This window comes from Seriola aureovittata, chromosome 11 (genome assembly GCF_021018895.1).
Source record: "Seriola aureovittata isolate HTS-2021-v1 ecotype China chromosome 11, ASM2101889v1, whole genome shotgun sequence".
Lineage (NCBI taxonomy): Eukaryota > Metazoa > Chordata > Actinopteri > Carangiformes > Carangidae > Seriola > Seriola aureovittata.
Genome location: NC_079374.1, coordinates 12872895 through 12896145, shown reverse-complemented (window position 1 = coordinate 12896145; position 23251 = coordinate 12872895). Strand labels below are relative to the sequence as shown.

At 40.5% G+C, this 23251-nt stretch overlaps 1 protein-coding gene across 6 annotated transcripts in view; it reads left to right on the top strand.

The window, feature by feature from the left end:
- Nucleotides 1–23251, top strand: part of uggt2 (UDP-glucose glycoprotein glucosyltransferase 2) — a 42510-nt gene that overhangs the window by 16193 nt on the left and 3066 nt on the right. For 3 of the 6 annotated variants that reach the window (XM_056388999.1, XM_056389001.1, XM_056388998.1), the window contains exons 22-38: nt 459–668; nt 4673–4804; nt 5442–5572; nt 6593–6688; nt 6904–7006; nt 7796–7875; nt 9909–10098; nt 10214–10372; nt 10499–10584; nt 13091–13175; nt 13375–13457; nt 13769–13792; nt 20735–20839; nt 20960–21044; nt 21701–21883; nt 22057–22217; nt 23129–23243. In XM_056388999.1, coding sequence (XP_056244974.1) covers nt 459–668; nt 4673–4804; nt 5442–5572; nt 6593–6688; nt 6904–7006; nt 7796–7875; nt 9909–10098; nt 10214–10372; nt 10499–10584; nt 13091–13175; nt 13375–13457; nt 13769–13792; nt 20735–20839; nt 20960–21044; nt 21701–21883; nt 22057–22217; nt 23129–23243 — 2028 coding nt within the window. The remainder of the gene's footprint in view (nt 1–458; nt 669–4672; nt 4805–5441; nt 5573–6592; nt 6689–6903; nt 7007–7795; nt 7876–9908; nt 10099–10213; nt 10373–10498; nt 10585–13090; nt 13176–13374; nt 13458–13768; nt 13793–20734; nt 20840–20959; nt 21045–21700; nt 21884–22056; nt 22218–23128; nt 23244–23251) is intronic. The other 3 variants (XM_056389000.1, XM_056389003.1, XM_056389004.1) reach the window with 3 other exon arrangements.

The window sequence follows — 23251 nt, the reverse complement described above, 5'->3', positions numbered from 1 at the left end:
TCTTTGACACAAATCTTACACTTGGTGTCCCTACAGCTACAAAACTTGTCTGCTGTAAATCCATGCCACACACACAGACAGAAGAGATGAATAACATTAAGATGGTTTAGATACTGATTATGAATTCAGGTTCCTCTTTTTATTACCAAAAACGAAGAAATTTATTCTGAAAACTTATTTTGTGCTCTGTGCTCTCACAGAAATACATCAAGATATCTCGAAAAACTAAATACTGCTTTTGATACACTACAGATGGATTAGGTGTAATAGAGCAAGCAAGCATATTTGGTAGTGATAAGTAGTATAGGACAAACCTTTACTGTTACTTTTAAGCACTCAACACTCTCTCCTCCCAGTGCTCTTTCTCAGTGACACCTGCAGTTTTTGGAAATATGAGAATGTGTGATATTTGTGTGAATTATATCACTGCTGTTTGTGCGTGTGTGTCTGTGTGAAAGCAGAAGGCCAGCCCTGGAGTGCGAGTGGGGGTGATAAATAACCCCAGTGGAAAGCCCAGTGAAGATAACACTGTGCTGTACAGGGCTATCTGGGCCTCTTTCCTCACCCAGAAGAATAAGGCTACAGCAGAGTTTGTGCAAAAACTCCTGAAAGAGGAAAGCAGCCAGCTCCTCCAGCAGGGGACCAAGATTAAGGATTTACTGATGCAGGTAAAGGAAGGATTAAGAAATGCTGTTCTGTTTTCTGTCACTTTAGAGATGATCAGATTCCAAAAATTTCATTTGCATTTAATTTATATGACAGGCAAATGGGACCCTTTTTAGAACTGTACTTTTGCAATCACCCGAAAGTACGAGTTTTGGGTACAGCTTGGCTATATATTGATTTACTGATCTGATCTGATTTGATATGAGACTAAATGTTGCCTTGGTTTGTCATTATCTTCACAAATTTGCCTCATCGAAAGGCTGCTGTAGAGTTACAATTACATCTTTATTCTTTACCGACTGAAATGTATACGTAGCAGAGTATTAAAAATAGTTCTGACTAAAGGGTCACGAACTGAAAGCTGTCATCTACGGTCAGATTCAAAATCTTGTTTTCTTGTGATTTGATCAGATAGTTGACTAGATTTAGATAAATGTAATTTAACTTTAGACTTCATTTAAGAAAAGTTCTTGTGAAGCTGCTTGTTTGGGCTACATTTAACATTTGCAAACCTTGAATTCTTTTAACATAATGAAGAAAAAGATTTATTATTTAGGTTTTATTTATATTTCTCAAACTGAAGTACCTTGGTATCAGTAATGAAAGTCAAGACTCAACACCTTGATTATTCAGAGTGAAACAATTACTCATCGGTCACATCAACAATATTATTATTAATATCCTTTATTGCAGTTTCCTTGTGTTTGATTATATTCTTAAGGCACAAATTGTCATCTGTATAATATTATTACATGATATACATTACAGATACACATATGCACTGAAAAATTAGCATAGTATGATGAATGATGTTGTCGAATATGTTGAATTATGTCAGTTATGTTATGTTATTTTAATTTGTTAGAGCTAATTAGTGAGTAGTTTAACATCCACATGATACTGGATTTCTAGCACTTGCCTCCTGACAGACGGAAAGGAACAGTTTACATGAATATCATTACAAGTAGAATATATGCAAATTTGATATCTCCTATCTGCAAAATTGCCGAAGTGAATCAGCACTAGCTGTTAACATAGAAATCTTCTGATGCCGTCAGTCGACACTTATTAGAAAAAATTAAATGTATTATCTGCTGTGTTAAAAACATGAATGCATTTTAGCTGAGATAGTGAAATCCTATTTCTTGTTTTCCGACATGGGAATTTGTCAGACGATCCATGGCCAAAAAAAGTGAACTAGGACGCATAGGAACAACGCATGAGAATTGTTTGTGCGTCACAAAATGCATCAACAAGATGGAGATGCCATCACGCCATGTAAAATATTTTGTCAATTTTATATTGTTATTGATGTATAAGGTTGTATGGTTAGTTTTCTGAAAATTCAGTTGATAAACCATTTAGACATAAAATAGCCAAATGGAAATGTATGTTTTGGGCTACAGCTTTTTATGACGTACCTGAAAAATCAAGGCATTTCATCCCTCTGATTCAAAATTCTATAAATCTGATACTGCCATTAAACATTTTGGCTCTTTGATTTGTAATACTGCATGCAATTGACTAATGTAACCAGAAATGTTAAAGGAATAGTCACCTAAGTATAAATATTGTAGCAAAAGCTCCCAGGGCTGATAGATTTATATCATAGGGATTATCTGAGCCAAACTTTAGTTTCCCATGGTTTGTAGTGCACCCATGAGGCCAGAAATCTGAGAGTAATCTTTGATTCAGACCTGAATTTTAATATACGTCTTAGCAATATCTCTAAATCTGCCATTGGTATTATCAAGATCAGATCTTTTTTTTTTCATTCAGTGACACACAAACTGGCATCCACGCTTTTGTTTCCTCATGTTGATTAATGTAATCCCCTATTTGCTTGGCTACCCCAGAAATCCATCAACATCCTCCAGCTTGTCCAAAATACTACAGCAAGGGTACTCACAAGAACTCCAAAATATGACCACATTTCTCAGATTTTTGCCTTACTGCACTGGTTACCAGTGGCATTCAGAACTGCTTTTAAAATTTAATTGCTTGTTTTTAAATCACTGAGCAGCCTGGTCCCATCTTACATTATTGACTCTCTCAGCCCCTCCACCCCTGCTGCTCTCTGAGACCTGCAGATCAGCTGTTACTCTCAGTTTTTATTTCATTGTCTTTTATCTCTGTTCTCTATTTCATGATTGCAATACCGTGTTTTTTAATGTCTGTGAAGCACTTTGTAAACTTGTTTTATGAAAAGTACCACACAAGTGAAGTTTATTATTGTTATATAGTAGGGATGCCCCGATTGATTGGCCACAGATCACTATTGGACGATTTTCATTAAAAATACGTGATCGGTTGATCGGAATTAATGCTTCTAGTCACCGGTCACCTTAAAACTGTCTGCGGCTGAGAGAAGCATTGTGTGCTGTGTAGGGTTGTCCCGCCTCCTACCTTGTTCATTGCGCCAGCGTGCAACAGGCCACCAAAACAAAACAACATGTCAGCCGTGAGGAACTTTTACAAAGTGTGTAAGACTGATATAGCCTACACAATGCAATGCATGCCAAAAATGATCAGTATCTCACTCATAGAACGATATCGATGGGAAAAAAAAAATAACATGATCGAGGTATCCCTATTATATAGTGTCATATATTCCCAACCCTGAAAGATATACAGGACTACACTGGGAGAGTTACTGTGTTAAAAATAAGTTAATTCTTTTTTTTTTTTTTTGTTTATTGGATTTATGTTTGTCTTCTCAGTTGTGTCAGTAAAACGTGTTTATTTGTGAAATTGGAGGAATGTTACTTTACATTGATATAAGTGATAATTTAATGAGCATAATGGTATAAACTAGGAAAACAAAGGTTGAATATAACGACTTTCAGAGACTTGTCTGCCTGTGCTTTTTTTATTTAAGTGCACAGTGGTGAAAAAATGGTGATTGATGAGCCCAACTTCTCATTCCTCACTTGAACATCAGCTAACGGAATACATTTAGAGCATGCATGATGCTCCACAGTCTGTGGATACCAAGGCAAGCAGCCTACTCACTGTCACTTCCACTTGATCTGTCACAGGGGCCAACACAAGGCAGGTTCCACACTCCGAATCTTTAAGTAAAAAGCGCTGGGGGCCTCTAGCACCTGATGAATAGGCGAGCTCCTGCTCACCATTCATGGTTGTGAGAGCCACATGTGTTCAGCCAAGCCTAACCATCACTCTGCTGCTGTAGGCAGTCTACAACTGCTAGTGTTCTCTTTCCTGTAGCATGCAGTATCCACCCACGCAGCATTGCACATAAGAAAGCAAATTCTAATGCACTAATCAACAAATCAGCTGACAAGGGAGCTCCAATCACTCCCATCAGGATAAGTCATATAGCACAGGCTACATGTGGGACCAACCATGACAAACTGCCCTGCAGTTATACCAGCCTTAAACCATGATGAGACAATGGACTGGAAATAGCAATGGAAAGATAGGTAGGAGGTGGCTGTGTGAGTTGAGACTCAGGGTCTAGGGATGTGAGTTTATTATTGGCTGCCAGACAGACTTGCTGACTGGATTGTGCTGACATTATTGGTATTTCACCTGTTCTCCTGAGGAAGGAAATGTTAGAGAAACTAATAACCTGACTCCACAAACCCTCCACACTCTCGCACCTAATTTGTTATAGACAAAAATGGCAGAGGCTTAATTAAGAGTTTGTTATATTAATTACAAATTGATTAATCTCATTTTCACACATGTGCATTTCTGACAGCTCTCTCCTCTGGCTGAAATATTTTATGTTTGAAAACTGCAGTGATTGCACTGATGTAAGGCATCAATAATATTGTGAATAATTTCTTTTTTGCCTCATACATCATTTCTTATGCCGATGCATCGCTCAGATTTTGTTTTGGACAGACTTTAAAGGGAAAAAGGTCCTTGAGCTAGCCTATTGTATTCGTTCAGTACATCACAAATTCTTCAGAAATTTGTGGGTTAACAACACAGTCAATTTATCTAACACCCTAAACAAACTTTTGTTATTCTGCTCTAGGGCATGGATGTTGATGCCTTTGAGAAAAAGTTCAACACACTGGAAGTGGATTTTATCCGCAGTCAGCAGCTGTTCTGTCGAGATGTCCTGAAACTGAGTCCTGGAGAGCGGGCAGTGATCAGCAATGGCAGAGTGAGTGGACTTCAACCCTAACACAGTTCACTCAGCCTCTTCACTGATGGTTACTGATTCACAGATTTCTGCATGAAAAGTGGAATACACTGCTTTATATTGTCAGTGAAGAAAAGCATTGATTAAAAGTTGTTGGTATTGTTTTCGACAGTGCAGTAGGATCCTCTAAGCTGCTGCACTTTGGGTTTTTCCCCTCTAGTGTTTTCAGAGGGCTTCCTTAGTACTGTCAAATCAGCATGATGTCTGTTTCTTAAAGGTCACAGGTGGCACAAACGGCAAAGTGTGTGTGTGTGTGTGTTTGTGTGAGTGTCTGTGTATCTGCTGACTGTATGTGTGCACAGAGCTGATGACTGATGTCTCAGCAGCAGCGATGCTGACAGTTACGGATGAAGAGGCCAGCCTCTGAGATGGCAGTAACAATTAATATCATTTTACATTCCTCTACTGCAGTGGCAGGGCTCTACTCCCAAAATAGAAAGGAGGAAAACACATCACTGAATACCATGACTTTAAGTGGATAAAACACGGTGTTACAATCACATTAAATTTAACACCCCCCTGGCAAGTAGTAAATAATACATGCTGAGATATGAATTGGAAAAGTCGTGTTCTGACTGCATTATTTTCTCCATGTTAGATCCTTGGTCCGTTTGAGGAGCAGGAAGAATTCACTGTGGAGGATTTCCATTTGCTGGAGAAGATTACACTGAGTGGTTCTGCAGAGAAAGTCAAAGCCAGAGTTAAACAGATGGGGATGAAGCCAAAGCAGTATGTTTGTTTGTTTTGAGCCTTTTTATTTTTACACAAAATGTCCTTCCCATTCCCTTTATCTGTCTCTAATGGACGTTTTTACATCCTTTTAAACTCTTTAGAATTTTAGCAAATTTAATAAAAATCAAAAACTGAAATCTCTTATTTACAAAATATACAGACCCTTTGCTGTGGCACTCCAAAGTGTAGTCTGTGCATTCTGTTTCCTTTCATTTTCCTTGAGAACCTTCTTCTCAGTGGCAAGGACAGGCAGTCTGGTCAGAATTAAGGGAAAGATGCAAGCAGCTAAATACGGAGAGCTCCTCAAAAGAAAACCTGCTCCAGAGTGCAAGTGATCTGAGACTGTTGCGACGGCTCACCTTTCAGGACAACAATGACTGAAGCACGCAGCCACAACAATGTTGGAGTGGCTTAGGGACAAGTCTCTGACTGTCCTTGCGGGGCCCCAGCCAAAGCCCAGACTTAAACACCGTAGAACATCAATGTAGCAGTTCACAGATGCTTCCCATCCAGTCTGACAGAGCGTGAGAGAATCCGCCAGGAAGAATGGGATAAACTGAACAAATCCAGGTGTGAGAAGCTTGTAGAGACTTACCCAACAAGAGTCAAAGCTGTAATTGTTGCCAAAGGGGCGCCTACAAAGTACTGAATTAAGGGTCTGAAAACCTCTATAAATGAGACATTTCAGTTCTTGATTTTTAAAACAGTTTTTAAATCATGTTTTCACTTTGTCAAAATGGATTATTGAGAGTATAGGTTGATAGGCAAAAATGGTAATTTTAAGGTGTGGAAAAAGTTAAGCCGTCTGAGTGCTTTCTGAAGCCACTGTACGCTATGAAACTAAATTCTGCAAGGATGACAGTATCATTTTCTCAGTTTGATGATGGCCTTGACTGATTTATGAGGATACCTTGTTAACAACTGGAGATCACATTGTGTGAGCTCTGTTTGACATCTCCCCTAACATGTATCATTAATAAATGATGGACTGACCCTGCTACACCTCTTTTCCCTCAGTGCCAGTGACTTAGTCATGAAAGTTGATGCCCTCTTAACTGCAGCTCCCAAAGGAGAGGTCAGGAGGGATGTCCACTTTATCAAAGACAGCCACAGGTGGGCAAGGTTTTTTTTTTTTTTTTCCTCCTGTTACTGCTGTCCTCTTGGCTCTGCAGTCTCACTCTGCTTTTGTTATAATGGATCTGAAAATTGCTACACCATCATTTCAAGCAGCGCAGAAAGGCGAATCTTCTGATTTGCAGTTCTGCTGAATAAGTGTTGTATAACCTTGTGTTGCTGAATTTGCTTTGGTGTGCTGTTCTCCTCCTCAGTATGCTCCATCTCTCCCCGCGTGAAAACGAGGTGTTCTATGATGTGGTGGCCATCGTCGACCCCCTCACTAGAGAGGCACAGAAGATGTCCTCTCTGCTCATTGTGAGCTATATTCTTCCCTTTTCTCCATTGATTCTTAATACACCAAGAACACCCTAAAATCATTTGCATAGAAATGGAGGGTACAGAAATGCAAAGCACACTTTTTCCCATTCTTATATGGTTAAATGTTTCATGGTTGTATTCTTTTTTGCACTTTATTGATTCTGAAAGATACTGTACCTTTGTTGATATCCTGACCATTCTTTGTGTGCTAAAACAAGTATGCTTAGTTTTTGTTTGACCAGATAGGGTTATTTCAAACATTTTCCTCAGTGGGCTTAGTTTCACTGAATCCCACTAGCCGTCTGCAGCATCTTGCTGGAGGCTTTCTGTGGTGAAGAATTTGACTTGGGTGAATATGAAAATATGACTCACCATGCCTTTACACACAGCCAGCAAGAGAGGCATCTTCAGTAGCCGTTGTTTGCAGTGTACACTTTTCAGTAGTCTATGGCAGGATGCAGTAGAAAAGTATGATGCCCGCATATCAACATCACAGCTGGTCACAAAAAAGTCAGCTCACTGCGCCTGTAACTACTCATTTTTTTTTTTTTTGACCACTGTTATATCATGAAAGATGTTATGCAAGAATGTCTGTGCTATGCCATTTGTGAATCCTCATAAACTCGGTATAGTAAGATTAATGGGCAGTAAAACTATAAGCTACCTTCAGTCGTTTGCTCAGTGTATGGCTCATATCCTGTGGCCTGTACTCGTGGCCCCTCTGCTGGTTTTTATCTACTTTGCTCGTGATTTCTAGCTTGGTCTCTTCTTCTGTGACTCTTGCAGGTGCTCAGTCAAGTGGTCAATGTGAGACTGCAGGTGTTTATGAATTGCCGGGCCAAGTTGTCCGAGATGCCCCTCAAGAGGTAAGCTCTAGCTCCAACAGTAATTAAATTTTCCTGTTTGGCTTGTTTGTGTATCCTCTGACCACTGCAGACTTAGCATCTCTGCCTCGCTCCTTCCCTTTGTAAGATTATACTGCACAGATGCAATCTGCTTAATAACACCACCTTATTGCTTTGGGCCTCCCCTCGCATCTCTGGTTAAATTGCTTACAGCTTGCACAGTTGCAGCTCAAGCCATGCAGTAAAAACAACAAAATAAGAAATAAACAACAACAAATGAAAGGTTGAAATTGGCCATTAACATTTACACCACTGCATGGATGTTAGTCATTATGTAATTTGGGATGTTTTCTCTTTTGATTTGTTCCATAACAAGTTGAGTCATTTGTAGAGGTAGTGAACTGAAATAGCTCAAATGTTTTTTTTGTTTTTTTTCTTAGTACCAAATGGAAAATTTTCAGGACGTTTATGCTCACTTTGGAGGGACAATTTACAGTATAACCTTTATTAACCGCTGTTAGGTATCAGCTGGAATGGAATTGATAGAAATAACTCTCCCCCCACAAATCACTCAAAAGCCCCCTCTCTTCCCAACCCATCACTCTCCTGTCCCCCTGAGTGACAACTACCTGTAATTGACACATGGCTACATATTTTCACATGAGAGACAAATAAGCTGGATGTCCGCAATCAACTAGCTAGTCCACGATTCCAATACAATGCAGATACATTTCATGTTATTAGCCTTTGTAAATGAAATGTTTTGTTTTTCTGCTTGATTTCTTAAAGCACCATTCTCATATTTAACCACTAATAATCTGAGTACCTGAGAAAGAGTACAGACTTTTAAAAGCCAGAAATCTGAACACCTGGCCAGGCCTAAGAAACTTCTACTTTGGGGAATGAATGCCCTTTTAAATGACAAAATGGCATTAAAAAATAAACAAACATTGAGACGGGGCAATGGAGCGCTGTTCAGTTTTTCGGATTTCATCATAAACATCCTGATAATGATGTCCATCTTAAAACAAGCAGATGAGGTTCTTAATCGTAAAGGTTACATCTTCCCTGCTTCGTGTCTCTTGTAGATCTATAAGCTTGATAATCCTCCAGCCCACCCTTGGAGATACTGCTGTCAGTGGGTGCACATGGATCCTCTTCTGTGTCATTGGGTTCATTTTACTCACTGTTCTGCTTCTCATTATGGTGAGACTGAGGCCACAGGGCTGCTCATCTTCTTTGTCTCACGTTTCTTCTTGTGGAGAATTGGTCATCTCACAAAATAGAAACCAGTCAAATGAAGACAGTGTGTTTCCCCTGGTGTACTGGGTTTCTCCTCCTTAACTACAACCTTTCCCCCACCACCTTCCTGTGCTGTGGTAGCAGCTCCCATCTCACCCTGGGGTCAACAGCCCTTGTTTAACCACTCTGTTCTGGTCTACAGAAAGATGGCTGCTGTGGCGCAAATTAAATCTTGAGATATCTTCCTGTGGATTAAAAAAAAAAAAAAAATGTGACGTATTTTTTGAGGACGAGAAGGCATTCTAAATAAAAAGAATTAGAAGCGGTAATGTTTATCATCTGCAACGTTATCGACTCTCATTATGACTCCTTGGTGTCAGAGGGTGCACTCAAGAAAAGCAATTAGCATTAAGATTAGCCTGAAGCTGGCCTCTGCGACAACTCTGGGTAATAATGGAGAAAGGGAGCAATTTTGTTACACAGACCGCTGCACATATTTCTGTTATTGGCGAAGCAAGAACACTGGCAGTAATAGTATTAGATTCCTAACTTTGAAGAGATTGTATATACCCAACTGTCACAATAGAGCCCATCTCTCCTGCCCTAGAAAAGAGAGTATTGCACAACATGTCATCATTTTAATGCTTCCTGAAGAGCACAGAGTGTTTGTTAGATGGATTTGTTGTTTCAGACTGGTAGCAAAAAGTCCTGCAACATTTTTAGGTCTTTCAGTTATTTACTCTGTTGTTAGATATTATGTTAATTTGCAGTTAGTTGGCAAGCATTTTGATCATCTCTCTTTGTCTTTGCAGCTTTTACCGCTTTGTCTTGGAGTCTGATGTGGGTTTCTTGGCCAACGACACAGTGTCTCCAGGACCAGTTGCCCGCTTCATGGAGCTCCCAGAATCTCCACTCCTCACCCTGAATATGATCACACCAGAGAGCTGGATGGTGCAGGCAGTGCGCAGCCCCCATGACTTGGATAACATCCACCTGCAGGAGGTACCCTGCTCCTTAGTCAGTCCTATCATTCTCACCCGTTAAGTAGAGTCCAGATGCTTTGTATTAATCATTCCCCCTACTGATTTCTCCTCTGCAACTTGCGGTTTTGCTCAAGGTGAGTGGTGTTGTGGCGGCGGAGTATGAACTGGAACACCTTTTGCTGGAAGGCCACTGCTTTGACCTGTCAACTGGTCAGCCTCCCCGTGGACTGCAGTTTACACTGGGCATGAGTCTAGACCCGCTCATGTATGACACTATTGTCATGGCTAACCTGGTCAGTAGCCTTTCTCTTCCATATCAGAGTTACTAGGATAGTTTTCTTGCATTGTTAGATAGATGACAAGTGTGGAATGTATTTCTTGTTGATTGCATTCCATAAATACCTTTTCAACAACAACAGGGATATTTCCAGCTGAAAGCAAATCCTGGTGCCTGGATCCTAAGATTACGTGAAGGAAGATCACAGGATATCTATCAGGTTCTCACGTGAGTATTTACCAGTGGCTTTTTTATGCCATTGTAGTCTTTCCTATCATGTCCCTTACAGATACTGAAAACAAAGTTAGATAATGATGCTAATTAGGTGACTTCATCAGTAGCTCAGCATCAAGGTTGTTCTCAGCTACCTCTTCATTTCATACCGGTAGCTATGAAACCCATCACTATGGTAACATGGAGAGCTGCTGACACTGTAGCAGCTCAAGGTTTTGATGAGTGCAGGGAGTTCTGCTCAGCGCAGAGGGGAGAGAGACAGGTAGGAGGAAAGGGGTGCTATTAAAGAGAAGACGGCGTGGAGGGATGATTCAGCTGGTCACCTGCCATGCCATCCACCTCAGACTGCAGAATATCAGCAGCAGAATGTGTTTTAGTTAGGACGGCGTAGGTGTCAGAGGCTGCATATACTAGACGGAGTGCGTTGGCGTTGTCTAATTTCCCTGGATGAATAGAAACAGTATTGTGCTTTGGTTGGTTTGATAAATTTTCTAAAAAAAAAAAAAAAAAAAAAGCAATTTTCAATGCTTTTATATTCTTTTTTTAAAGATTATTTTTGGCATTTTGCCTTTATTTTTCAGTCAATGTAGAGAATAACAGGAAACAGAGAGAGGTTATGGCATGCATCAAAGGCCCCCTCTACCAGTCAAACAGTGGATTTTTACAGTTATGTGTTATGTGCTTTAACCACCTTAATTGCAGCCATATTCAGTGTCTTGCATTCTGCAGTTTTACTTTAATTAAAATGTACTGTGGCACTTTTTAATCTGATCTAAAGCAAATCAAATTCGTATTTATCAAAGGAACTTGTACCCTATTGTATCATTTCTATTTAACATATCAGAGAACAATAATCCCTCACATTTAAGTTGCAATAATAGCAACCATGTATGTGAGTCCGCATACGCAGCTGTAGTGCACCATACTAGATGTCCCTACAACCACAGATATTGTTCTCTCTGGCTATCCTCACATAAGATTTAGGACACGTACAGCCCTTGGTTCCCCTGGAATCATATCAGACAACCAAGATTTATTCCCCAATCCTCCAGGTGAAGCTAAGAGGTGATGTCATTTTTCACCTTGGCAGTGTCATTATTCTTGTGGTTAGCGGCACTCTGCTCTGGTTAGGTGGCCGATCAGAGTCTAGTGGGAGTGTCTGTGCTCTCCAGTCCCAGAGCCTGCGTTTTCCTCTGTGCTGCCACTGCGCCTCGCCCTGACAACGATGAATGAGATGGCTAGCTCTCCTCTCCTCAGAGCAGGGATACAGATTGATCTCTGGTGCTTTCTAACACAAGCCCTAAAGGCTGAGTTGCACCGGTGACAGCAGAGGGGGCAAAGCACAAGCAGCACTTGAACATAGGGGGGATGCACTTTGGGCCAAATGAGGAGGGGGCATTTATCAAGGTTAGTTTTTTGCCTTTAGTAAGCATTGGGGTCATAATGTGCATCATAGCCTATTGCTCATCTCTGCCTGAAGTTTGCTCTCGGGTGTTTCACCATCAGACCCTGCAGATCCTGCCTGCCAAAACACATTTGCCACTGGACAAATCAGTCCTAAAACAATTACAGTGAGAGGCCAGTGTTACGCAGTCAATACTGTACAGACTTTCTCATTAAATCTACCAGTATATACAGCATAGCTGGGTAGCAGTGATGGATAAAATAATGGTAAGGTGATTCCTAATGGTGATGGAGGGTAATGAATATGGTTCAGAGTGTGACTCTGGCAGTTCTCCCAGTATCCGCCTTTAAGTGTGTGCTCTCACTCTCTGTCAATGGTCTGTCCATTAGCTGCTGTTGTCTCCTTCATAGAGCAGTCTACACTGTGTATCTTTCTTGTACTCTTGCCATGACTAAAACATGTGATCCAACCTTATTTAAGTGGTGGCCTCAAGCACACTATTAACATCCAATTATAAGTCAGACTGATTGGTTGAGTAGTTCTATGATAGTTTACATTATATAAGCATTTTAATAAATGGTAATATAGTTGTTGGCCTGAAGGTATAGTAAACTGTATCACGCTGAACAGTTTATAAACATAACTGCAAATATCAGCAATGGTTGGTTTAAATGCTAAATGGTCTGGTTATAATTCTTCAAATCCACTGCTAAATGGTGTCTGTCCTCAGCTTGTAGACTACAGTTACCAGCTCAAGTTTGTTTACATCGTATCTCTGTGCCCCTGCAGGCTCATCTGTCAATCAAACACATACACTGGTGAAAAATGACAGCGCTGATTCCTATCCAAAGCCAATTGAGTAGCTTGCCAGATTTAATCTTTCACTGATTTCTTGTTCAAAAGTCTATGGCTAGATTATATAAGGCTATATCATCTAGGCAGCACTAAAATGTGTAGATTGCTAAATTTCAGTCTCCATGTGGGGGTTTCACCTGTGTTAGACTAACCAACTACAGACCCATTGTTGAGATTTCATAATTGATTTTTACTCTTAGTGATGGTAGTCACTTTTTCACTCTTTATCCACTTTTTCAGGCACGACGGAACCGATTCCCCTGCTGATGCTGGTGATGTTAGAGTTGTGCTGAACAGTTTCCACAGTAAGATCATCAAAGTCAGAGTGAGTGCTATTCACATGCAGATTAAACGCTTCATAGCAGTGAACTTTATTGAATTTACAGTAAAATACTCTTCTGCGGTTTTCTATGATGTGCATTTCAGTCACAGGTCACAAATCGAGGATGCTGAAATGATTTTACACAGTCTGTGATAAAAACCAGTAGGAGCATCATTGTTTTGTGTCTCCTTTCTCATTGTAGGTGCAGAAAAAGGCAGATAAAATCAATGAAGATCTTTTAAGTGAAACTAGTGAAAGCAAAGGCATATGGGACTCCATAGCAAGGTGTGTAAACTTTCCTCACATATAGCTAAAATCTGGTTGGTTTTAGAAACCACCCGCAGCTGACTGGCAGTAACTGTGAGCTCATTGATTGGTGGGTTTGTTGATGTGCCTTCTGTTTGTCAATTATACATTGCGGTTTCAGGAGATCTTATTCCTCCCCTGGATCCAGACTGCAATATTATGCTGTAAGATCTAGTCTTGCAAAAAATATGTGCTTCTGTAGGTATGTGTGTGTGTGCATTTGTGTGTTTTCCCTCAACAACTCCTAACTGTGTGATCCTGTCTCCTCACTTAATGCTTGCTGTATGAAGTGTTTGGAGCTCTTTTGAGAAAAGGTAGGCAGTGTTGCTGCAACCCATTTAACACCTAAAACTTCTTCGTCATACTCATTAGCATGCAGTGTTTATTGGTTGCTTTCAACTGCGATACTGCTCTGAGTTTTGTAATGAATCCGAATGACTTCATGTTATTCTCTAGCAGGATATGTTAATATTTTAGAGATGTGTTTAGATATCATATTTCCATTTCCATGTTCATGTTCTTATTGCATTTATTTATTTATTTATGTGGTCATTTCAGCAACACCCCAGGCAGTGTTGTAGCCTGTATTGCCTTACATGTGCTGGAATTAAAAATCTGTGCTCTTGAATTTATCATCAACTATGATGTGTTACTGATCAGACTGCAGGTAAAGATGGCTGCCTAAGTTCTTGGAACTTGGAAAAGGAACCAGAACAAGGGCAGAAAGTTGAGCACTACCAATTAGATAAATCTTAGCTTGTCTTGCCACAGAGCACAAGCACTGGAACCATAATCTTGAGTAGGGGCTAGACTGTCTGTCCTCCTGGAGCTGAGGTGGGCCAGCTCGATGTGGGGATACTTTTGAGCCCTTGGCTAAACAGTTCTGTGTTAAAGTTTTCCCTGATGAACAGGAGGACCATTTTATGAGGTCTGTACCTATGACCCTATTTGTACCTATGAATAGCCATTTAGAGTACATTGCCTTATTTGAGTCTCTATTTGAGGCCCTGGAAGAGGCACCACCTATGAATCCCAGAGTGTTCATATGGGTAACACTTTAAATATACCTGACATCAGAGAAACCTTAGACCAAAGATGCATGATTGACTTTGTAGTTCAATTGGCAACTGCAATTGCCATGTCTTTGACACTAGAATCCCCCAGCAGTGAAAGGATGGTGCAAACTCATTGCTGGACCTTGCATACCGTAGGAGCAGTACAGGCTCTGTCCTAGTCATGGAACCATGGACCAGCTCTTTACTCTCCTAAAACCTATCCAATATTGGAGTTTGCTCCAGTCTACATATCATTTGTGGACATTGGTAGAGCTATGGCCATGTATATTGGGGTGTATCTTGCTGTTGGTGTGAGCCATCTGGCCCTTGTGTAATTGGAGTTGGAGCTATGTCCGTATTCTCAGCAATAGATCGAGCACATTCTTGGTGGGCTCACGCACAGGGACCTTCTGAGGGCCTCGGAGTAGAATCACTGCTCCTCCATGTTGAAATAAGCTAATTCAGGTGGTCCGGCTGTTTGAGCAGGATACTTCCTGGACACGTCCTGTAGAGGTATTCTAGGCTTTTCCAACTGGGAGCATACCCTGAGGCAGACCCAGAACAAGTTGAGGAGATTACAAATCCCTCCCGGCTTCGGCATCTGCTAATTAGGAACTCTAGGATGTCGTTGGGGAGAACAACATTTGAGCTACCCCATATAGCCTGTCTCTGCCTCGACCAGGACCAGATAAGAAGCTGAAAGAGGTTGGATAGATGGATGAATAGATTTATAATTGAATCTAATCTTAAGACCATTTCCCATGGTATGCTTGCATTTGAGTAATAAAAATATTTATAACATTAAAAGGTTAAACGAAAGGATAAATAAGATGGTTTCAAGAGACATAATTGTTCCTTAAGTGCCTGTGATGCATGAATCTAAAATTAACTTAAATTTGACGGCGTTTGGAGGGAGGACAGTACTTTCTACTGGCATGATTCCAATGTACCCTCCTTTCAAAACAGGAGTTCATAAATCTTAAGCCTTAAAAGCCACTCATCATGTTGAGCAAAAAGGTTTAACCATATGTCCCATGCTCTGCTTATACATTCTTTGTCCACCCGCTCCTGTGTAAATAAAATTGCTCTGGAGAGTCTAACCTCAACATCCTCCCATTAACTTCGAGTGGAGGCAGCTGGTCTCAACTCAAGTTTGGAATGACGACTAATTAAAAGGCAGACGCATCAAAGCATTGTTGAAAACCAACAAATACAATATAGTCAAATGATACACAATGTTAAAACAATATCTACTTGTTTGAAAGTTGAAGCTTCATAAGAAAATATTTTAGAATAGACTGGTTTTTCACAGGGCTGGTTTTTCATAGTCCCAGAAATGGCTGCACAACACGTTAATAATGCTAGGTTTTGCGAAGGTAAAAGGGTCTGAATATTTCAGCATAGACACTGTGTGGACCTTGGCCTGTGATCTTACAAAATGTTGGTGGTTTGAAAGTAAAGGTGTATTTAATACCCATTACCTCATTTGTAACCTCGGAATGCTTTGAGGGATTAAATTGTAAAGGGTGGCAGTGAAGGCCATGTATTAATTTAACACCTCTGAAGAATTAGTGAGGCGGATCCATCCATCAGCAAGCATCAGCAAGTCTGAGGGACAGAGTTTTTACATATGATCATGTTCTCTGTTGAGCAATACTGAGACTGACTGAAAATAGATTCTTTCTTGTTCTCTCTTTCTTTCTTTCCTACATCTTTGTTCTTACACGTTTGTTTTATGATTTCATTCTTTTGTGCTTTTTCTCTTGCTCTCTTCTTTGGCTGTGAGTAAGATGAAGGAAAGTTGTCCTCTCTTGCTACTTTCAGCCTGGGGAACTCTGAGGGTTTAATCTCCTTTATGCTGCTGTTAGAAATCAGAAACATCAGGGCCACACAGGGTGTGAAAGACTGTCATTGGTTATGTTACCTGAGGGACTTATTCAGACTTCAGGTGGAGGGTGCAGTAAAAGCCACCTCGCCCCAAGTAGTCATATGCTCTTCAGTGAAGAGTGTTAGATGGGGCCCTTGCACAGTCGACAGCCAGGGCCGGAGGCATTATGTTTTCAGGATGTCTGTCCTTCCAGTCGTCCGTGCATCCATCCCATTCTTGTGAACACGATAACTCAGTAACGCTTTGAGGGAATGCCTTCAAATTTGGCACAAATATTCACTTGGACTCAAAGATGAATTGATTAGATTTTGGTTTGCAAAGGTCAAAATTCAAGGTCATGGTCACCTCATGTTATTGTGAATCTGAATCTGATATATCAAGAACACCCAGAGAGAATTTCATTACATCTGGCAAAGATCAGAGTGGTTCTGTCTGTGGCTTCGTGTCTGCTGGTTTCAGTATGGGTGTTTTAAAAAAAAACACATGTACTATACATCAACAATATCTCTTTCGGCCTTTTTGTCCACTGTCTTGCTCGCGACTTGATGTTGATTTCTTGATGATCTCCACACAGATGTTAGAGAACGATCATGCTCAATCTACAGAATTAGAGTTCTGTTTGGTTAGTGCTGTCCACTGCTCAGGATTTATTCAGAGCTCTATGGATCCTTCCAGAGGTCGAGATTATCTCGGGTGAGTCAGCCAAACCGGCTCTCACCTGACCCTCTAAAGCTGCTTATCTGGGGGGCCCCACTGTTGTGGTGGAGGCCCTTCATAATGGCTGGCTTAGTCATGACAGACATTCAGTATCCGCAGACCCCACAGATGTGTGGTGACTCCCCAGAAGCCAATTCATCAATGACAGAAAGCAATGCTTTGATTTTAGGAGGATATTTGGTGAAGTTCAGGGAGAGAAATGCACAAAATGTTTTCAGAATGACAGGCAAGAAATGACAATTTAATGGGAAATAAAAGTGTTGTGTTGTATGGTTGTGACTTGCTTACCAGTCAGACTCTTGCATGTGTGTGCCAGAGAGTTGGTTTTAGAGGACATGTGGAGACAAACATTATGCTCCCTCCCCTCCCTTCACACCTCCCTCTCACTCACTGGTATCTTCCTGGAGCCTCAGGGCCATAGCTGTGGTTGTGATTGAATGTGGGAGAGACACTCCTTCCCTCATCAGCAGTCTGTTTCAGACAAGGACACACAGTTTGACTGCAGACACATCTACCCTCCAGCACAAGTCCTGATTTCTGTCCGCTAAATGTGCCTTGCATCATGAGCCACTGCTCTTTAATAGCAGTTGGGGTATGTTGGTGCGTTCACAAGTGTGGAGAGAGTCCTTTGGAATTTCCTCTCGTCTGTACTGTTATCTCAACATAAAAAAAAAGTTTTACTCATGTATTTGTTAACCAATTTTTTCTAAATTAATTAATAGGTTAATTCAGACTGAAAGGTAAAGGGCTGACTTGATTGGCACTATCTTTATGTCTGCACACTGTTTGCCATTTTCTTTCCCTTAGGCACAGTGAGTGTTTTTCCTTGCTTGGTGGTTTGGTATTTAGGAGGCTTGGCATACACCACAGTGGGCGGTGAGGGTTTTACCACATTTCAGGCTGTCTACCTTCCATGTGTTTGTACCTGGGCAAGAATTTCACTCTGCACCCTGTTCCTATACTATTGTCATCACTTTAATTAGTGAATTACTCCCCAAAATCACACAACTCTCCTTTTTCATGTTTTCCTAATCTGTCTTCAGAGAAACTCGGAGTAACAAATAAAGCCGCAACAGGCTGTGGTTTACAGCAACTAGAACAACTAAGGAGTGTTGTCAGGTCTAAAAACCTAAAAACCCCATTAGTTGTTCTAAAATCACTGAAAACCACAGTGTTGTGTGGCTTATTGCTTTTATAAAATGATTACTACATATATTTTGTAAGCTATCATAAAATAAACACACAAATTAAAAAGTTCAGTAATTTATTTTTTAACAAATAATCATTCTTCCACCAAGAAATGTAGCTCCTCAGCGACATTTAGTGGAATGGTTGCCAAGCAACACACAGATGCAGCAACACACAGACGCAGTGGAAAGCTCACTTAAAGATGATAAACATATATCTGTATATCGCCTGTAATTGCAATTATTGAAGTAATGCTCCATTATTATAGCACTCCTCTTTGCTGGTACAGGTGTTTTTGGACAGGTGCCTTTTTAATTGCATGGTGCTACAGTGGATATTGCTCCAGCGTCTTCTCTTGTTATAGTTTGGGAACCAGTAAGATTGCAGGATTTCACTTCTATCCTGTCTTTTCCACCACTTATCCACGTTTAGCCCACCCAGTAAATAAGAATTCACATCAGTGTCTGACATTTTTGAAACAATTAGTTTGGCACAGTAATACTGATGTAATGCAGTCACAGGTGTGTGTTTACAGAGCACTAACTGTTGTATGATTTGACATTTTTGCGTGAGAAATGACTTAAACTATGATTTATAATAATTGTTGATGGATTTTCTATTATCTGCTAATCAGTTAATTGACAAGTCATTGCACGAGTTTATGCGGTGCAAATTAACAGGATTGGAGATGTTAACATCCTCAGGACAAACGCACACAATTTATTTAGCTCCATGTTGACAACTGAAACTTCTCTCTCTTTTAATTACTTAACTACTTAACCCTCAGGACCATCCATTTTCACAAGTTCTTTCTCTTCATTCCCACCCTACAACACCAGATTACCAGGGCAACCATGTGTTTCTAAAGTCAGATTCAGACTTCAGTTTTAGGCCAATTTGACCCCAGTTCACCCCTTCCTGACAACTGGAGGAAAACTGGTCTGGGACCTTGGTCAGTACTAATGTTCGGCCCAGATTATCTGGTAATGTGAGGGGTTCACAGATCCCGTCTTAAACCTACCAAACTGCTCGCAGACTCATCCCAATGAATATCAAACATAGATATTTAGCAATGAAAATCTGAATGATTACGGTTATGATTACGTTGGTACTTTCACAGCTGACGGTGTTGCCCAGCAACAGTAAACATTCCAGCCCTTGAGGCAAATGTATCCGGCATACTACTGTTGAGAGATATAAAAACTGAATCTCACCCCCAGTTCTTGCTGAATACAACTTGATGATTAATTGGAGAAGTCATGACTATTAATCAATGTTTGGTTTAATTATGTAACTACAAAAATTCTGTCTTTGTTAGTTGGCAGGTAGCTAGTAGCTAGTTTTGCATATAGCCTAATCTAATTGAATGTGTCTTAAAAATGTACTTCATTAACTTTTTTTTCTAGTTATTGGCTGTGCTACAGTGTATTTTTTTAACTGTAGGAATGTCAGAATTCCAAATGAAATAACAAGCTTACACACTTATACTATGAATTATGAATTAAAATGAAAAAAAATCATCTGCCCTTAGCAGAATAGGTTGCTGTACCATTACTTACAACTCTGCACATCCCACAGGAGAATATTAGTCTCTTCTCGGGAGAAGCTCCTCCATACTATTCACACCATTGCCAAACTGTCCGTACATCATGGCAGCACTGCCTTTAAAAGGGATAAAAGGAGCTGATATTGTTGGGCATTGTTGCTACCAACCCCTGACACAATTACCTATAATGTCTGTTAATGCATTTTTGCAACTTATATGCCATTCACTGCTGGTGTGGCACATGCATCCAGCCATGAAAATAACAAGAAGTGCGTGGCAAGATTGCACACCGTTGATGCTGCACTTGATGGATAGTGCGCTTTGTGCTCTGCAGCGTCACAAAATGGTGCCTGATGTATTTATTTCATTTTTACCGTTACCCAAAATTTATATTGCATGATATAATGCTCCCTTTTAAAATTTAGCAGTGTGCCTGTGGTTAGGAGTTAAGTGATCTAATACAAAAGAATCATTATTCTTTACCCTGTGTTATGGACTCTCTAATAGCAATGCAGGTATGTAAGCATAAAGTCTCTCCTTTATGTCTGTGTCTGATGTAACTCGTTGATTATGAGTGCCAGCAGGAGAACTGAACTGCTGTTGAAATCATGTCAAAATTGTATCTTTCCAGAACATTGTCATTCCCTGTGCTATTGCTTCATTTAGATAGAGCACCTCAGTTTGCTGTGCAGTGATGCATGGTTTGTTTGAAAATGTTTTCTGCTGGGTGGTATAACTATTATTACCCCTGGCTTTACAAAAGCATGGTGACTACCTGCTTAGTGCTGATTTACTGTCACTAAGTGAAAAACAGGCATCAATCAAAACACAGCAGACTCATGTATTATGGTCTCATTTACAGCATCACGGGTGGTGGCTCCAAGAAGGATGATGGAGAGAAGAAGAAAGAAGATGTTCTAAATATATTTTCTGTGGCCTCAGGCCATCTGTATGAGCGCTTTCTGAGGTGAGTCGCGTTCAGTTCACAAACACTCTCACACACTTACTTTCCAGGTCCTACACATTACATTCCTTTTAGTCCTCTAGTCCTGGGACTCAGCTCTCAATCTTTCTGTCTCTATTTCAGAATAATGATGCTGTCTGTCCTTCGGCATACCAAAACACCTGTCAAGTTCTGGTTCCTCAAGAATTACCTCTCCCCATCTTTCAAGGTACTTTCCTGACTTCATGACTACAGACGAGCATTCTGTTTTTCCTGCTTATTCAAAATGATGTGATCCCAGTTCTTCAGAGATTTACTTATACAAAGTAAAGAAAATGTCTGTAGGTTGTTCCTGGCTCTGTGATGGCATGTGTTAATCTCAGGTTTTGTGTGTCACGGGTGAAAATGCATTCAGTGCCCTCTGTGACTTGTTGAGTCACAAAAATAGCAAATAAAAATGCCAGAGGGAGGTGAAGCCAGACAACTTGCATTTTTTATGTTAATGGCATCTTTAGTGAATAAAGTTTCATTTGTATTGTATTGCCTTATCTGCCTTTTCACGCTTGTAACATAGCCGCCTGTCAATGGCTGTCCCTCTGCTAGGCCACAAAAAGGAACCAGCATCATCTGTTTTCTTCTGTGCAAGATTGTTTAATCTGACACTGGCATTTACACTTTCCTCTCCAAATAAATCTAATTCTCAATTGTTTGTAATAGAGGCAAATATCCCACAGTATAGCACTCTGTTGCACAATGCTTTGCATAAATTTAAGTGCAGTATAGCTGATTGAATTTAGCTAATTTTGCAAATGGTTAGTCACATAGAAAACATGCTCTTGTATTTGATTTTTTTGACCACTGGTGTTTTGTTTTCAATGCGGTTAGGAGACCATATCTCACATGGCAGAGTCGTATGACTTCCAATATGAATTAGTGCAGTACAAGTGGCCCCGTTGGCTCCACCAGCAGACTGAGAAGCAACGCATTATCTGGGGATACAAGATCCTTTTCCTGGATGTTCTGTTCCCCTTGGCTGTGGACAAGATCATCTTTGTGGATGCCGACCAGGTAAGGATCAAATTGGACTGACAGGAAAGAGCAATGTGTCATTGTGTGGCTGAAAGTGAGAGAGTTGTCTGGATCAGTCTCAGCGCTGGTGTGAAGATTGGATGAGATTTTAAACATCACTGTTTGTCGTCAATCCTCTCTACCTTTACCGATGTTCTCGCTCTCTCTCTCAGATAGTTCGGGCTGATCTGAAGGAGTTGAGGGATTTAAACCTGGAGGGTGCTCCTTATGGGTTCACACCGTTTTGTGATAGCCGCCGAGAGATGGAAGGCTATCGCTTTTGGAAAACCGGCTATTGGGCCTCACATCTGGGACACAGAAAATACCACATCAGGTACACTTCCATAGCAAACTGTGAAATGTATTATAGCAGCAACAACTGCGCTGAAACCCTGGTAAGGAATTCTGATAATATACTATATTTGTGTGTAGTTTTAAAACATCATCTTATTCAGGTAAAAGAATTTAACTAATCCACCAGAAGTTTCTTGATTGTTAGATAATTAAAATGATCCTCCCCAGATTCCCCTGCACAAGCTGGGATCAAATGATATTGAATTCTACCATATCGGATCATACACTATTTGAATTTAAAAAGTTCAAAGCTATTTTACCTCATCAATTATAGTTACAATTCTAACAGCTATATTTTAGTATCTAGTATTTAGTATTTATTATATACAGCCATGACACATATTAAATCAAGCGCTAGAGAAGTCATGACTATTAATCAGGTCCTTGCTGGAGGTATGGAGTTCTACATCTGTCAGTGTGATGGCTGATCAGATGGCAGAGCTGCCAGGGAGACTTTCTACTTTACTTCTACCTCACCACTGCACTGGCTGATGATGATGGAAATGAGACAGAGGACAAAGTCAGAAAACCATATTGACTTGATAGGATGCCAGTATGCTGGTCAGCTCTGTGGTGCAGGACAACATCAGCGAGGGTGAGAGATGATCCATATCAGTGCGCCCAGGGAAAACATGAGATAGGGAATGTCCTCTGGCAGACTTAAATCTAATAAGGGATGAGTGAAATTACAAGTCTACACATTTGGGTTTATTAATATGCCACGTTAGGTACAATTATCTGCATGTGCCTGAGGTATTTTATCTAAATTGAGTCATTTAAAAAAATAAATAAAAAACGAAGTCACTCCTACAGGCTTTCTCATTCAGGAAATGGTTTTTCTCACACCTGCTTTTTATGTCTCCTCTCTCTTTTCTCCCATATTTCAACCAGCGCTCTGTTTGTAGTAGATTTAAAGAAGTTCCGAAAGATCGCAGCAGGGGACAGATTACGAGGCCAGTACCAAGCCTTGAGCCAAGACCCTAACAGTCTGTCCAACCTGGACCAGGTCAGACA